Below are 15,411 nucleotides of genomic sequence, written 5' to 3' on the forward strand. Positions count from 1 at the left end.
GGCCTTTTTGGCAAATAATTCCTTTTCAGGAGGGCACTATACCTTGTGGTGTGTGCCTCTCCTGAGTGGGATGTGGCAATTACTAAATATGATTTAAGATCATTTGTTCCTTATGAATTTTTATTTTATTTATTTATTTTTGGTTTTTGAGTCACACCCAGCAGTGCTTAGTTACTCCTGGCTCTATGCTCAGAAATCTCTCCTGGCAGGCACGGGAAACCATATGGGATGCCGGGATTCGAACCACTGTTGGTCCTGGGTTGGCCGCTTGCAAGGCAAATGCCCTACCATTGTGTTATCTCTCCAGCCCCAGAGGAAGAATTTTGTTACTGAATTCTCTTAATTTTTTTTAATTTTGCTTTTGGGCCACACCCAGGTTACTTCTGACTATGCGCTCAGAAATTGCTCTTGACTTGGGACACCTGGGGATCTAATTGTGGTCTGTCCTAGGTTGGCGAGTGCAAGGCAGACACCCTCTCACTTGAGCCACCGCAAATTATCTTTTTTTTTGGGGGGGGGTAACACCTGGCAGCCCTCGGGTTACACCTGGCTTCAGGCTCAGAAATTGCTCCTGGCAGGCTGGGGGACCATATGGGATGCCAGAATTCGAACCAAAAACCTTCTGCATGCTATCTCTCCGGCCATCTTTTTTGTTTTAAAACATAAAGGGTTTATTGTGCTTATGTCTGTGTATGTTTCACACTGGTTGACGGAATTCTCTTAATTTTACCAAATTATCTTTTTTTTGTTTTAAGACATAAAGGATTTACTGTGTGTGTGTGTGTGTGTGTGTGTTTCACACCAGTTGGTTGTACTGTGGGTAAGGTCATTTCTAGTGGAGTCGAGATACCATGCGGTGCAAGGATCAAACTTGAGTTTTTTCCTTGAAAAGTGGGCTCAGCCTGGTCCAATACAGCAAGTTTGTGCCATCTATTTCTTTATAATAGATCCAGAGTTTCAAGATTTTATTTTCAGGGTTGGAGAGATAGTACAGTGGGTAGGACCCTTCCTTGCACGTGGCCAATCCATGTTGATCCCTGACATCTCATACAGTGCCCTGATCACCATGATTAAACCCTGAGCACTGTTGGGTTTGCCCCTGACACAAACCCACAACACCAAAACCCAAGATCTTATTTTCGTGAGGAAATTATTTCAAAGGGGACTAAATAGGGTCATCCCAAAGCCTTGGTAGCCATATCCATAGTCTCAGTTTTGCTTTGTGGGATCTTTCAGACAAAATGAATATTCCGTCCCATTTATTTTTCTTGCACAACTGTTTCTGATATATTTGAAAAATATGTGAAAATATGGGGTTGGGAATATCCATCCATAATTAAATAGCACACAAAACACTCAAGCACAAAAGGATAGAACTACTTAGAGGCTAATCTGACATTACAGGTCATATCTGAACAAGAATGAGTAAAGGAAATGTTAAAGAAAATTTTTTACAAGCATATGTCTTTGAATTTTAATGATAAAAAATTAATAAGGAGGGGCCGGAGAGATAGCATGGAGGTAAGGCATTTGCCTTGCATGCAGAAGTACAGTAGTTGGAATCCTGGCATCCCATATGGTCCCCTGAGCCTGCCAGGAGCGATTTCTGAGCATAGAGCCAAGAGTAACCCCTGAGCGCAGCCAGTGTGATCCAGAAACCAAGAAACAAACAAAAATAAACACAAAAAAATTCATCAGGAGGGGCTGGAGAGATAGCATGGAGGTAAGGCATTTGCCTTGCATGCAGAAACATGAGTAAACCCTGAGCGCCATCGTGTGTGGCCCAAAAAACAAACAAAAATATTCTTCCTCTGGCACTTGACTTGTGTGCAGCCAAACCCACCACAAGTAAGCCCTTGAGCATAACTATGGCCCAAAAACCTAAAATGGAAAAAATTCTGCCAGTAGCTACTTCTAGAGATGCAGATTTACATTCTATATTAGGATAATTGGTGGACAAGGAGATTTTGAGGATGTTCAAAGATAATATATTCTCTTAATTCTCTTAATGTTCTCTTTAATTCTGTCCAAGAGGCCAGAGAGATAGAACAGGTAGGGCATTTGCCTTGCACACAGCCAATCCAGGACAGACGGTGGCATCCCATATAGGGTATGTGCCTGTCAGGAGCAATTTCGTGTGTGTGTGTGTGTGTGTGTGTGTGTGTGTGTGTGTGTGTGTGTGTGTGTGCGCGCGTGCGTGTGTGCCCGGCAACGCTCAGGGGTTACTCCTGGCTCCATGCTCAGAAATCACTCCTGGTAGGCTTAGGGGACCGTATGGGATGCTGAGATTCGAACCAATGACCTTTTGCATGAAAGCAAACACCTTACCTCCATGCTATCTCTCCGGCCCTAGGGGGAGCAATTTCTGAGCGTAGAGCTAGGAGTAACTCCTGAGCACTGCCAGGTGTGACCCAAAAAACAAAACAAAACCAAAAAAAGAAAAGAAAAAAAAAGCTATCCAAAGGGCCAGAGTGATAGCATAGCAGTAGAGCATTTACCTTGCTTGCAGCTAATCTGGGACAGACCCAGGTTCGATCCCCGCATCCCTTATGGTCCTCCCAGTCTGCCAGGAGCAATTTCTGAGCACAGAGCCAGGAATAACTACTGAGCACTGCTGGATGTGACCCCAAAACAAAGAATTCTCTACCCAAAAGGCTGTAGTGATAGCACAAGTGAGTAGGGTGTTTTCCTTGCATGCAGTTGACCCAGGTTCAATCCCCAGCATCCCATATGGTCTCCATAGCCTGCCAAGAGTAATTTCTGAGCACAGAGAAAGGAGTAGCCCGAGTGCCAGCAGGTGTAGTCACAAACAAACAATTTTACCCAAGGGGCGATAGCCATAGCACATAGTACTTTTTTGCTTTGCATATGGTGACCAGGTTTGTTCCTTGGCATTCCATATTGTCCCCAAGCCTGCCAGGAGTAATTTCTGAGACCAAAGCCGGATCTGAGCACCACTGATATGACCCAAAAACAAAATAAGAAAAAAAAATTTTTTCCAAGAGCTGGAGCAATAGGTTGGTAAGGCTTTTTTTTTTTTTTTTTTTTTAGCATATAGCTTATCCTGGTGTTTTAATTTCCCATATAGCCACCCAAGCAGCAGCAGGAGTGATTCCTGAGAGCAGAGCCAATAATAATTCCCAATCCCTGAGCATCACCAGGTGTTCCAAAAACAAACAGAAAAAGTTCTATCCAGAAACTTTGGGGTCAGGCAAGGCAGTACACCTTACTTGTGTCTTGGTGCTAGTATCGCTCTTGAAAGTGGTTGGGGACCATTTGCAGTGTCCAGGATTGAATTTGGGCCTTCTGCATACAAAACATAAGTTGAAGGCCACTGAAGTGGGATCAACTGTATGCTAGATACGTGCCTTTCCCCATGCTTTCTCTCCAACATCTCAAAGAATTTTTTGTTTGTTTTGGGACCACACCCTGAAGTGCTATGGGTTTTTGCCTAGCTCTTTCCTCAAGGATCACTCCTGGCAGATTTGGGAGTGTTGGAGATCAAACTGGGGTCAACCTGTGCAAGTCAGGTACCCTACCTGCTGCACTGACCCAAATCACTTTTTTTTTTTTGGTCTTCAGACAATATCCATCAGTGCTCAGGGCTCCATACTCAGAATTACTCCTGGCAGTGTTTGAGGGACCAAATAAACTGCTGGGGATCAAATTTGACAGCAAGGGCCCGGAGAGATAGCACAGTGGCGTTTGCCTTGCAAGCAGCCAATCCAGCACCAAAGGTGGTTGGTTCGAATCCCGGTGTCCCATATGGTCCCCCGTGCCTGCCAGGAGCTATTTCTGAGCAGACAGCCAGGAGTAACCCCTGAGCACCGCCGGGTGTGGCCCAAAAACCAAAAAAAAAAAAAAATTGACAGCAAGGCATGCAATTAATGTTTTCCCTTCAAGTTTAGATAAAAAGGCTTTTTTGTTGGTGGGAGGGTTCACATCCAGTGTTGCTCTGGGGTAAGTAACTCTTCCTCTTTTTTTTTGGGGGGGTCACACCCAACAGCGCTCAGGGGTTACTCAGAAATCGCTCCTGGCAGGCTCCGGGGACTATATGGGATGCCGGGATTTGAACCACCGTCCTTCTGCATGCAAGGCAAATGCCTTACCTCCATGCTATCTCTTCCGGCCCCTGGGATACCTCTTGACTGTGTAGTCTGGGATCACTTCTGGCTGGGAGAAATCATGAGGTGCCTTGGATTGAACCTCAATTACCTTCAAGGCAAGTTGGTTACTATACTGTCTCTGGTACCCTAAAGAGCATTTTTGTTTGTTTGTTTTTGTTTTGGGGCCACGCCACACCCATTGACTCTCTGGTTACTCCTGCCTATGAGCTCAGAAATTGTTCCTGGCTTGGGAGACCATATGGGACAGGGACACTGGGGGGGGGGGGGGGTCAAACCTCGATCTGTCCTAATCTAGTGCTTGTAAGGCAGATGCCTTATCTCTAGTACCACTGCTTTGGCCCCTAAAGAACATTTTTTTAAAGAAGATAACTAGAGGTTAGAAAGTAGTTCAATGTGTTGAGCTCTTTCTTTGTACTTGGGAACTTGAGGTTTGGTATCCAAAACCACTCATATGGTTCACTGAGTTTTATACCAGTGGCAACCCTCCCACCCACACATACAAGACACAGCCAAGCCAGGAGTAGCCTATGAAACTACCTGGTATGGTGTCCCCCTCCCCCCATAAAAAAAAAAAAGAATACAAAAAGGAAGAAAATTGATTCAGTTAAGTGTTTACTTTGGTGCCCATAATGACAACCAGATCAGAAGAATAATTGGGAGGTCAGAGCCATAGCACAGCAGGAAGGGCGTCTTGCCGCGCATGCAGCCTTCCGGAGTTCAATCCCCAGCGTCCCATATGGTTCCCCCCAAGCCTCCCAGCAATGATTTCTGAGTGCAGAGCCAGGAGTAAAACCCCTGTGTGCCACTGAGTTTGGCCCAAAACCAAAAAAATAATAAAAATTTTTATTGGGGGACCAGAGCAACCCTACAGTAGATAGGGTGATTACCTTGCATGTGATCAATCTGGATCCTCCTCCCAGTATCCCATCTACTCACTTGAGCCCTGCCAGGAGTTATGTCCTGAGCAATGTCAGAAGAGATCCCTGGTCACAGAGCCAGGAGTAAGTCCTGAGCATTGCCAGCTGCAGCCCAAAAGCCAAAAAAAATTTTTTTTAATATTGAGCATTTCTTTGTCAGGTCCTAGATTAGAGTGATGCAGTCCTAACTATGAGGATCTGTTGCGTGAAACTGAGGAGGACATAAACAAGTGACGAAGGCATTGCTGAGAATCTGATAAGCCCGTGGGCATTTTTTGCATGTTTTCACATCAAAGAACATTCCACTCTGATGAAATCTTTAGAAAGCCCCAAGAGGGGCCGGAGAGATAGCGTGGAGGTAAGGCGTTTGCCTTGCATGCAGAAGATTGGTGGTTCAAATCCCGGCATCCCATATGGTCCCCCGAGCCTGCCAGGAGTGATTTCTGAGCATAGAGCCAGGAGTTAACCCCTGAGTGCTGTCGGGTGTGACCCAAAAAACAAAAACAAAACAAAATAAAAGCCCCAAGAGCCAGAGGGATAGTACAGCAGGGTAGAGAGTTTTGCTTGTATGTGGCCAACCTAGGTTTGATCACAGCATCCCATATGGTCCCTGAGCCCACAGGAGTGATTCCTGAACACAGAGTCAGGAGTAAGTCTTGAACATTGCCAGGTCTGGCCCCTAAGCAAACCTAAAAGGGCTCTTAAAAGGATGACATCAGGGGCTGGAGAGATAACATGGAGGTAAGGCGTTTGCCTTGCATGCAGAAGGTTGGTGATTCGAATCCCGGCATCCCATATGGTCCCCTGAGCGCTGCCAGGTGTGATTCCCCCCCCAAAAAAAAAGAAAAAAGGATACATCAGTTGAGACATTGGCCTATTGAATACTCATACAAATTTTCTTACCTAGCTTTGGATTATATTCCAATCCAGACACTTTTAAATTGGATATTTGGGCACTCCAGCGATACTCAGGGCCTACTCCTTGCTCTGTACTTAGAAGTGACATCTCACAGAACTCAGGACTATATATGCACTGAGGATTTGATCCAGATTTTCAGCCATTGTGGTCACATGCAGGCAAATACTTTATCCTCCTATACTTCTGGGGGTAGTCATGGACCACACCTTGTGGTACCGGGATCAGGGTTGGAACCAGGATTCGCCACATGCAAAGTAAGCAGTTAAGGGTCTGGAGGAATAGTACAACTGACTGGGTTTGTTTTTATTTGTTTTTGGGGGGGCCCCACCCTGTGACGCTTAGGGGTTACTCCTTGCTATGCGCTCAGAAATCGCTCCTGGGGGCCAGAGAGATAGCATGGAGGTAAGGCGTTTGCCTTTCATGCAGAAGGTCATCGGTTCGAATCCCGGCGTCCCATATGGTCCCCTGTGCGTGCTGCCAGGAGCAATTTCTGAGCATGGAGCCAGGAATAACCCCTGAGCACTGCCAGGTGTGACCCAAAAACCACACACACACACACACACACACACAAAACAGAAATCGCTCCTGGGGCTGGAGAGGTAGCATGGAGGTAAGGCAAACATTTGTCTGGCATGCAGAAGGTTGGTGGTTTGAATCCCAGTGTCCCATGTGGTCCCCTGAGCCTGCCAGGAGTGATTTCTGAGCATAGAGACAGGAGTAACCCCTGAGCACTGCCGGGTGTGACCCCTCCAAAAAAAAAAAAAAAGACAGAAATCACTCCTAGTTTGGGGGACCACATGGGGCACTGGGGATTAAACCAAGGTCCTTCCTGGGTCAGATGCGTGCATGGCAAATGCCCTACCACTGCACTGTCATTCCAGCCCTATGCTGACTTTTTGATCCCCAGCATCCCATATGATCCTCAAAGCATCACCAGGAGTAATTCCTAAGTGCAGAGCCAGGAGTAACACCTGGGTGTCACCAAGTATAAAGGAAAAAAAAAAACACCAATACTATCTCTCTGGCCCCTCCAGCCTTATATCTGATGACATATAGGGATCGATACCCCCTTTTATTTTTACAGATACACAGGATCAAAGACATGCCCAGAATAAGGTCTGGAATCAGAGTTGGGTTTTGTTTTTTTGTTTTGGTTTTTGGGCCACACCCGGCAGTGCTCAAGGGTTACTCCTGGCTGTCTGCTCAGAAATAGCTCCTGGCAGGCATGGGGGACCATATGGGACACCAGGATTCAACACCTTTGGTTCTGGATCGGCTGCTTTCAAGGCAAACACCGCAATGCTATCTCTCCGGGCCCCTGGAATCAGAGTTGGATCCTAACTAATTTGACTCCAGATCTCTCATTTTGTTTTTGTTTTGGACCACACCTAACAGCGGGGGAGGGGGGGTAATGTGGCACGGGGCCATGACAGGGGCAAGCCTGCTCCCTTAAGGGTAAGGGATTATTCCTTATGGTGCCTCAAGGATAGTAAGATGGCTAGCATTAAATCCATCGGCTCTTGGGCCTGAGAGGTACCACAGTGATAGGCATTTGCCTTGCTTGCAGCTGACCCAGGATGGACCCAGGTTTGATTCCCAGCATCCCATATGGATTCCTGAGCACCTCCAGGTGTGACCCAAAAAAACAAAAACAAAAAAAAAAACAGTGATAGCACAGCGGTAAGGCACTTGGCCTTGCACAGGGCTGATCCAGGACAGACCTGGGTTTGATTCCCAGAATCCAATATGGTCAGCCAGCCAGGAGTAACTCCTGAGCACCCTCGGGTGTGGCTCAAAAAACAAAACAAAAAAAACCCTAGGGATCCTACCTGCTTTTTGTCCCTTATCTCCAGGACCTACTGATCTCGCTGTTTTACTGAGTGGATAAGGACCATTAACCTCAACTGCTTTAAACATATTTGGCATGTGGGACAAGTGAGTAAGGCACTTGCCTTGCATGTGATCCACCCAGGTTCAATCCCCAGCATTCCATATAGTCCCCAGGCAAGTTTCCTGAGCATTGCCAGATGGGATCCAAAACGTCCGTGGTCCCCCCCCACCCACCCACCCAAATGGCATTGTATGGTCAGAATATAAGGACCAACGAGCACTGGAGTGATTAGATTTCTTCCCATTGAACACTTAGCTCTTGATTAATAATTTCTTTTTTTTTTTTTTTTTTGATTTTTGGGCCACACCCGGTAACGCTCAGGGGTTACTCCTGGCTATGTGCTCAGAAGTTGCTCCTGGCTTGGGGGACCATACAGGACACCGGGGGATCGAACCGCGGTCCGTCCAAGGCTAGCGCAGGCAAGGCAGGCACCTTACCTTTAGCGCCACCGCATTGATTAATAATTTCTGACTAGTTTCCAATCACCTTCAGACCCACACATCTCCCTATTCCTGTGCAACTAGGCTTTCTCATTTCAGCTTTCTTTTTTGTTTTGGGGCCACAACTGGTGGTGCTCTGGGATTACTTCTGGCTGCACTCAGGAATCACACCTGGCAGTGCTGGGGGTACCTTATGATGCCAGGGATCAAAACCGAGGTTGTGCAAGACAAGCACCCAACCCACTGTACTACCTTTCCAGCCCCTCTTTTTGGTTTCTTACTTAATTCAGATCTTTACCTCGGAGCCCTCACTTCAAGTAGTGGCCTTGGTGTTTAGGTACCCAAGGTTCTTGCTGTTTATCCTTGGTTTCCTTCTGGTGGACTTCGGGGCAAAGTAGCCTTATTAAAGACTGAAACAAGTTGTCTGTCACTTCTAAACAGATACCCCTTGTCTAGGCCCCACTCCCTTCCTACTGGTAATTCAAAAAGGATCTCCATTGTACACCTCAGGTTGGAGTGGGACCACATGGTCTCTGCTCAGGGTGGGCAGCCTCGAACACTGGTGATTAGCTAGTGCCTGTTCCCTCCTCTCCCCTTGGAGCGGCTGACTGGCTGGTTTCAGTCTTCTGTGCCTGGCTTCTTGGCAGAGGGAGGTGGGCAGACACAAATTACTCAGTCCTGCACTCTGTTTCTCTTTATTATCTTTCTCGTCGCTATCTTTCTCCTCTAATCGTTTCCCACTCTCGGCTGTTCTTAGCTCCCTTCCTCCCCTTCTCCCCTTCTCGAGAATCTTCCAAGCCAGCAGCTGTAACTTTGGGCGTCCTCTCCACCGGCCCCCTCCCCCGCCCCTGGGGAGGATGAGCGAGCACCCTCTCCCTCTATGGAGTGAGGCCTCCTCGCCGGTGTAACCCGAGAGAAAACGGAAAAGGGCAGGCCGAGGAGCCGGCGAGAGCGAGCTGAGCGAGCTCCCTCCCTCCCTCCCTCCCTCCGCCTGGCCTGCCCTGCCGGGGAACAAGAGCCGCCTCCCTCCCGCCCTCCCCTGCAGCAGAGGCCCTCCCCCATCCGCACACAGGGCTGCTGGGTAAGTGGCAAGATGGCTCCCCTGCATGTCTCCGGCTGATCGCCGCCGCTCGCCAGTACAATAGAGCCAGCCACGACCAGCAGCCTGGCCCTCCGCCGCCGCCTCCTCCAGGGAGACCGGTCCGGCCGAACTCGGGGTTTGCCGTGAGGACTTACCGCTTATCTCTTAAGAGCCAGATTGACTTTAGCCTCCCTCACCACCACCACCACCTCCCCTTCCATTTACCATTTTTTGGATCCCCGGTTGCTGCATCTCGGTTTTCTGGCTCCAGATCGGGTGGCTGGGGAGGAGGTGGTGGGATCCTGGAACGAGGAAGGTGCGTGTGTGTGTCTGTTTTAATTTTTTAGGATTTTTTTGTTCGGTTTTTGTTATTTCTTCCATTCCAGAAAGGGATAAACAGCACTTCCAGGGGGAGGAAAAAAATCATGTTATCAGAAAGCAAAGAAGGGTGAGAGCTTCACATTCCCACGTCTCCCTCGTTCCCACCGCTCCAACCGACCTCCTCTTCCTCCTCTCTGCCCCGTGGCTTCCATTCTGCCTTTCGTTTTGATTTGTTTTCAGTCATTCTGCTTCCCCCCTTTGTCCTTCCTGCTCAGTTTCTGATTGGCCCCACTTGCCCTCTGTGTGTGGGAAATAGGTAGTTCTGGAGTAAATCCTTCTCGTTGGCTTTGGCAGTTGACTGGTGCGTTTCTGTGGGGCCTTTAGCTGGGGGCGCAGTTCCGATTTCCCCCTCCCCCCTCCCCCCTCCCCCTTCCTTTGCATCCCTCCCTGCCTGCCTGCTCTAGGGAGGCTCTTCTGACCTCTGAGTGTCAGTCAGCCCGTTGGGAATGCTGAATTTTCTGGTGTGGTTCTCAGCCTACTGAAGCTTGGTTTCTCCTCTTCTGAGACTTAGGCCCCTTGTTATCATGTTTTGCCTTTTATTTCCCCCCTTCCCGGCCGGTGTTTGGGGGTAGAGAGGATTCCAAGGGGCTTATAAAAAAGTTGGGATGAAGACTGAGAAAGATGGGAAAGCAATTTCTATCGAGAGGATCTGGGGGATTCACTGCCTGAATTGGGATTAATGTGTCCCTGTGGGGGAAGATGCGTGGGGTGGGGGAGGGCGTGTCCTGGCTGGGAGGCCTGTTCTCTTTCTTGTGGAAGTTAGAAAGAGGGAGCAGGGGAGCAAGAGAAAGTGGGCCAGTGCGAATATAAGAACAACTCCTACACCTCTGAGCAGGTAAAAGTGGCCTGGTGCTCCTCAGAGCTTTTCTAGTCTCTGGAGATTAGTTTTTCTTGGATGAAAGGGTCCTTGTTGAGTCCTGAGGCTTCAACCGTCCTGTCCTTGCAACCCTTCAGCCTCCATATCTCTTTCTTGGTGCCTCCAGATCGTCCAGGTCAGCAGGCCTTTTCTTATTAGTGGTGATTGGTTAAATACAGAATTGAGGTACTTTGTCATTGGCAGGGCTCAACATTCTCATCTTTCTAAGGAATCAGGCTTTCCCTTAGTTCCTTCTGCGATTGTTTGGGGTGGGGAGAGGGCCTGTGGCCACAGGCTAGGGTGGCTGTCAGGGTGGGAGACGGTCTGTCAGAGACTGGTTTCTCCTCATTTAAGCTTATGCTGGCCAATTCCCTAAAAACATTTGGGAGTCCTGACTCCACACACATCACAGCTTTATCCCATCTGGGCAGCGGGTGGATGTGGTTACTGTGATCTCTGCACTTCCACTGGGGAAACAGCCCCAACTTTTCTTGTGGGGGCAAGGTCTTTGATCTGAACAGCATTCCTCCAGACACAACCGAGCAATGAGGCATGAAGTTTCTAACCTCAAATCTAACATCTCGCTCTCTCCTCCCTTGGTTCTTTTCTGCCTTTCCCTCCCACCCTGTCCCCCATCCTGTCAGTGAGGAGAAGGAGGAAGTGACCATGGACACAAATGAAAACAGACCTGAAAATGAGGTTCTGGAGCCCCCCATGACTATCACAGACCAAGTCAGCAATGATGACCGCCCAGAAGGCAGTGCTGAAGATGAGGAGAAGAAAGAGGTAAATATCCAAGCCACCTGTTCAGGCGGGTGGGCAGAATGGGCCTAGGGGAAAGAGCAGACCTCTGGTGATCCCTTTTACACAGAGGTAAAGCTTAGAGAAGGGACTAGGCAGACTCGGATCAGGATAGGGCCGAGGGAGAATTCGCTGGTTTAGCAAGGGAGACCCCTTGTGATGGGAACGGGGCTTATTCATTCCCCTTGCCTTGTTGGGCAACTGTAGACTCCAATGGGAAGGTCATTTAATGGCCCTTTATCTGAGACCCCAGCTCAGCTTTCCCTCCTGTTTCTCCTTGTGGTAGTAACTCCTGTAGCTTTCCCTCCTTTTTAAATGCCTGAAGACCTCAGCGCCATCTAGCGGGCTTTGGTGTTTGTGAATTCACCAGCCAGGCTGAGGAATTTTTGTTCTTCATCTGCCCTCTAGTGGTCATGTGGCAGACATGTAGTTATTTGGATCAGCAACTGGGGGGGATCCATGTCTGACTCTGCTCTTTCCACATGGGCAGATGGCTAGATGATCCTTTTGTGCCCTGCTCCCACTTCAGGGGGCTCCCCCCATCAGAGCCAGCGAAGTCTTCTTGTCTCTTAAAATACTTGAGAAAGGGCTAACTGGGTTTGGAAGTGGGTAATGGTGGGAGGGACTGTTGTGTGTGTAGCCTTTCTTTGGTGTGTGTTGCGGGGGTGGGGGCCGGTGAAAGTGATTTGATGTGCAGAATATTATTTATTACAAGGTCCTTCTTCCCCGTAAAACTTTGTCCAAGTACCTCATGTACGATAATCCGCCCGTAAAATATAACCCTGCCCACCTGGCCAATCGCTGATGCTGCCTCTTCCTCTGGACCCACCCGCTGCTACTGAGCTGCCCAATCAGAGCCGAGTCTGCTATCCAGGTGTCTTGGCCAGAGGGGGGCATTTGTATGGGATCCTGTGATGACCCCCCTTTTGGCTCCCTGCCTTGCTTATATCAGGGGGCCAAGAAGAGCACTATTCTGGAGAGACTTGTATTGAGAACCAACCAAAAGCATTTGGAAAGGGGTGGACTTGCATCATCTCCCTCTTTGGGACACCCCAAGAAGAGCTTATGCCAGTGCTGGGGCACCTGCCCACATCCCTTGCCCTTTTGAGGACTGGGTTGCCTTGTTGGCTGCAGACTGCCGGGATCCCCATCAGGGCACCAAGACCGAAAGAGTCCCTGTCTGTGATCACAGTGCTGTGCTGTAACATACGAGTGGTGCCTTCGGCCTGAGTTGTGTTGACTAGGAACACTGCACAGAATCTAGGGTCTGAGCCCAGGGATTCGCTGCTGATGACCACCAGCCATGTGTGGACACTTGCTCGTCAGATGGACTTTTCCTTTGGTCCCTGTTGCCCATGGTGAAGGGCAGCATGTTGGTTGCTCCAACGTCTCCTCCATCCCTGGAGGCAGGGGCTCGTTCATTCATCTGACTGGAACCACTGTCTCAGCTGGAGTCCCTAAGGAGATGCCACAGACAGCTTTCAGAAGATACTCTGACCTTACTGCTGAATGTGCACCAGGCCTGGGGCTGTCCACCTACTGTCCCCAGGCTGCCTTCATCAGGAGCTTCATGACCTCACTTGTTGCGAGGACACCTTCCCCAAGTACAGGCAGAGGAGAGAGGGACTCTGGAGCCATCACCTGGATTCCAAGTTTGGGTGATGTTGCTACAGCTTGCCACTGGGACAGAGGGTCCTGCTGGCCTCTCACAATCAAAGGCCAGGACCATTCTTGCTACACCCAGGCCATCTCACCAGGGACTGCACGTTGATGCCCCTAAGGGCTGGGACTGATGTCTCTGCCCCTTTTCCCCTGTACCCCTCGCTGAGCCTGGCCACCGCCAGTGAACTGTCTTGACATCATGGAAACTGGGCAGTGTCCCCCCACATGTTTCCCTCCCGCCCCCCCTGCGCCCCTGGGAGGACTCTGGCAGTGCCGTGCTGACTACCACGCCGCCGTGCGCCCACCTTTTTTGCCAACCCAACCCCCCACCAATTGCACAGCGCCTAGCAGGGAGGGCTCATTCTGATTGGACCGGCGGTTGACTAGACACAGTACACAGTGAGGTGCGATTGGCTGAACTGAAGATCCCAGGTGTGAGATGGTACCTGGAACATTTGTCATATTCCTAGTTTATTTTCTTCTTTATTTTCTTCTCCTTTTAAAAATCTTTTATTTTAATTTTTTCTTTATTTTCTTGATTTCTTTATTGGATTTCTTATTTGGTTCATGTTTTTCCTGTTTTAATTAAGACTTTTTTTTCTTTTTTCTTTTTTTTTCTTTTTTTTTTTTCTTTTTTCTTTTTTTTTCTTTTTTACCTAACTAACTTACCCATTGAGAGTGGCCCAAATAGGGGTCAGGCTAGCCCTTAATGGAGACCAAGGAGACTTGGTTAGACGACACAAAAGGGGCTGGGGGATGGAAGGGAGAAGGAATTTCTCAAGGTCCTGCCATGCCCTTTAGAGGGTTGTGGGTCTTAGTTTTTCCAGAAATAAGCACTTAAAATATTTCATTCCCTTTTGTCTCTCTTTTTGTTAGGACTGTAGTCTCTCTCCCACTATGAGGAGGGGGAGGTGTGTAACAGGACTGCTCTGAAGCTAATTTGGAAGCTTCTGATTCTCAGCAGAAGCCCTTGGTAGAGACAAAAGATTAAGACTGCTTTAAGGGCTCTGAGGCTGTCCCTGGAGTAAGTGCCCTTCATGAAGACATTACTGTACCGAGGACACTTCAATTCTACTTGCACTTAGGGGCCTCGTCTTCAGACATCTAGACAGGCTGTCCAAGCAACTCAACAGCTGAAATCAAAGCTAGGCATTGAGAGAAGGAAGGGCTTACCTTGTTGAAGTGGCCATTCCAGTGTTGGTTTCCCTTGTTTTTTTCATGTTCTGGTTACAAGGCAGACCGAGGAGGCCACCATGACCCACTTCTGGGCATGGTGTACTTGAACTTGGTGACCTCTTGAACCATAGAGACAGAAAGGGAGGGCATGGCTAACACCTCTAGAGAGCCGGGAAGCTATTTACTTCTCTAGCTTATTTCTGGTTAAGCTAATATATAGGTGTGGTATGGACTAGCTGACTTTTCCCTGCTGTGATTGATTTTTTTTTTCTCTAACTTGCATTGATTCTGCTTCGTTTTTGCCGTTTGCCGCTTCTGTTTTGGTCTCTTGTCTGTCTCTGTGTCTCTCCTCTCTCTTTCTGTCTTTGGAGTTTGTGCTAAGACTGCCCCATCTAACCTCCTTCCCCCCTCTCTGTGGGGTGTGTCTCTTTCTCTCCCCCCTTTTATCTATACAGAGCACGCTGCCCAAATCATTCAAGCGGAAGATCTCCGTTGTCTGTAAGTCCAACCCCAGAATCCCCAATAAAAATCAGGGATTTTTATTAAGTTCATAAATATTGCTCCTGGCAGGCTCAGGGGCCCATATGGGATGCTCTGAATCAAACCCAGGTTGATCACATGCAAGGCAGATGCCCTACCTGCTGTTCTATCATTCTGACCCAAATTGTCTTTTTTTTTTTTTTTTTTTTTTTTTAATGGGGTTGTGGGTAGACCACACTTGGCAATGTTCGCCTTACCTCTGTAATGTACTGTCATACTATTATCTCTACAACACAACACAACACTCCCATTGGGTACTCTTTTTTTAGTGGGATTGGGCCATACCCTGCAGTGCTTAGAGTCCTAGATCACTCCTAGGCGTGGGGTTTCAGGACCATGTGATAATAGAGGATCCATGACACAGGGCTGAAAATATGCAGGATCGTCACTTAGGTATAGATAGGGATCAAACTTGGGTCAGCGAAGTGCAAGGCAAGCACCTTACCCTTTTATTTTAGTTTTGGGGCCAAACCCAGTAGTGCTCAGCACATACTCCATTCCTAGCTCTGTTCTCAGGAATTAGTCCTACTCCTGGTGGTTCTCTGAGATGCTGGAGATCAAACCTAAGTCAGCCATGTGCAAGGCCAGCACCTATACTGCACTATTTCCAATCCTATACC

The 15,411-nt window shown here is 48.4% G+C and overlaps 1 protein-coding gene across 4 annotated transcripts in view; it reads left to right on the plus strand.

Moving 5' to 3' along the window:
* Window positions 1-15,411, plus strand: part of ACIN1 (apoptotic chromatin condensation inducer 1) — a 60,673-nt gene that overhangs the window by 37,002 nt on the left and 8,260 nt on the right. For all 4 annotated transcript variants that reach the window (XM_049768589.1, XM_049768591.1, XM_049768590.1 and 1 more), the window contains exons 8-9: window positions 11,257-11,398; window positions 14,707-14,749. In XM_049768589.1, coding sequence (XP_049624546.1) covers window positions 11,257-11,398; window positions 14,707-14,749 — 185 coding nt within the window. The remainder of the gene's footprint in view (window positions 1-11,256; window positions 11,399-14,706; window positions 14,750-15,411) is intronic.

The sequence above is a fragment of the Suncus etruscus genome, chromosome 2 (assembly GCF_024139225.1).
Source record: "Suncus etruscus isolate mSunEtr1 chromosome 2, mSunEtr1.pri.cur, whole genome shotgun sequence".
NCBI classification, from domain to species: Eukaryota; Metazoa; Chordata; class Mammalia; order Eulipotyphla; family Soricidae; genus Suncus; species Suncus etruscus.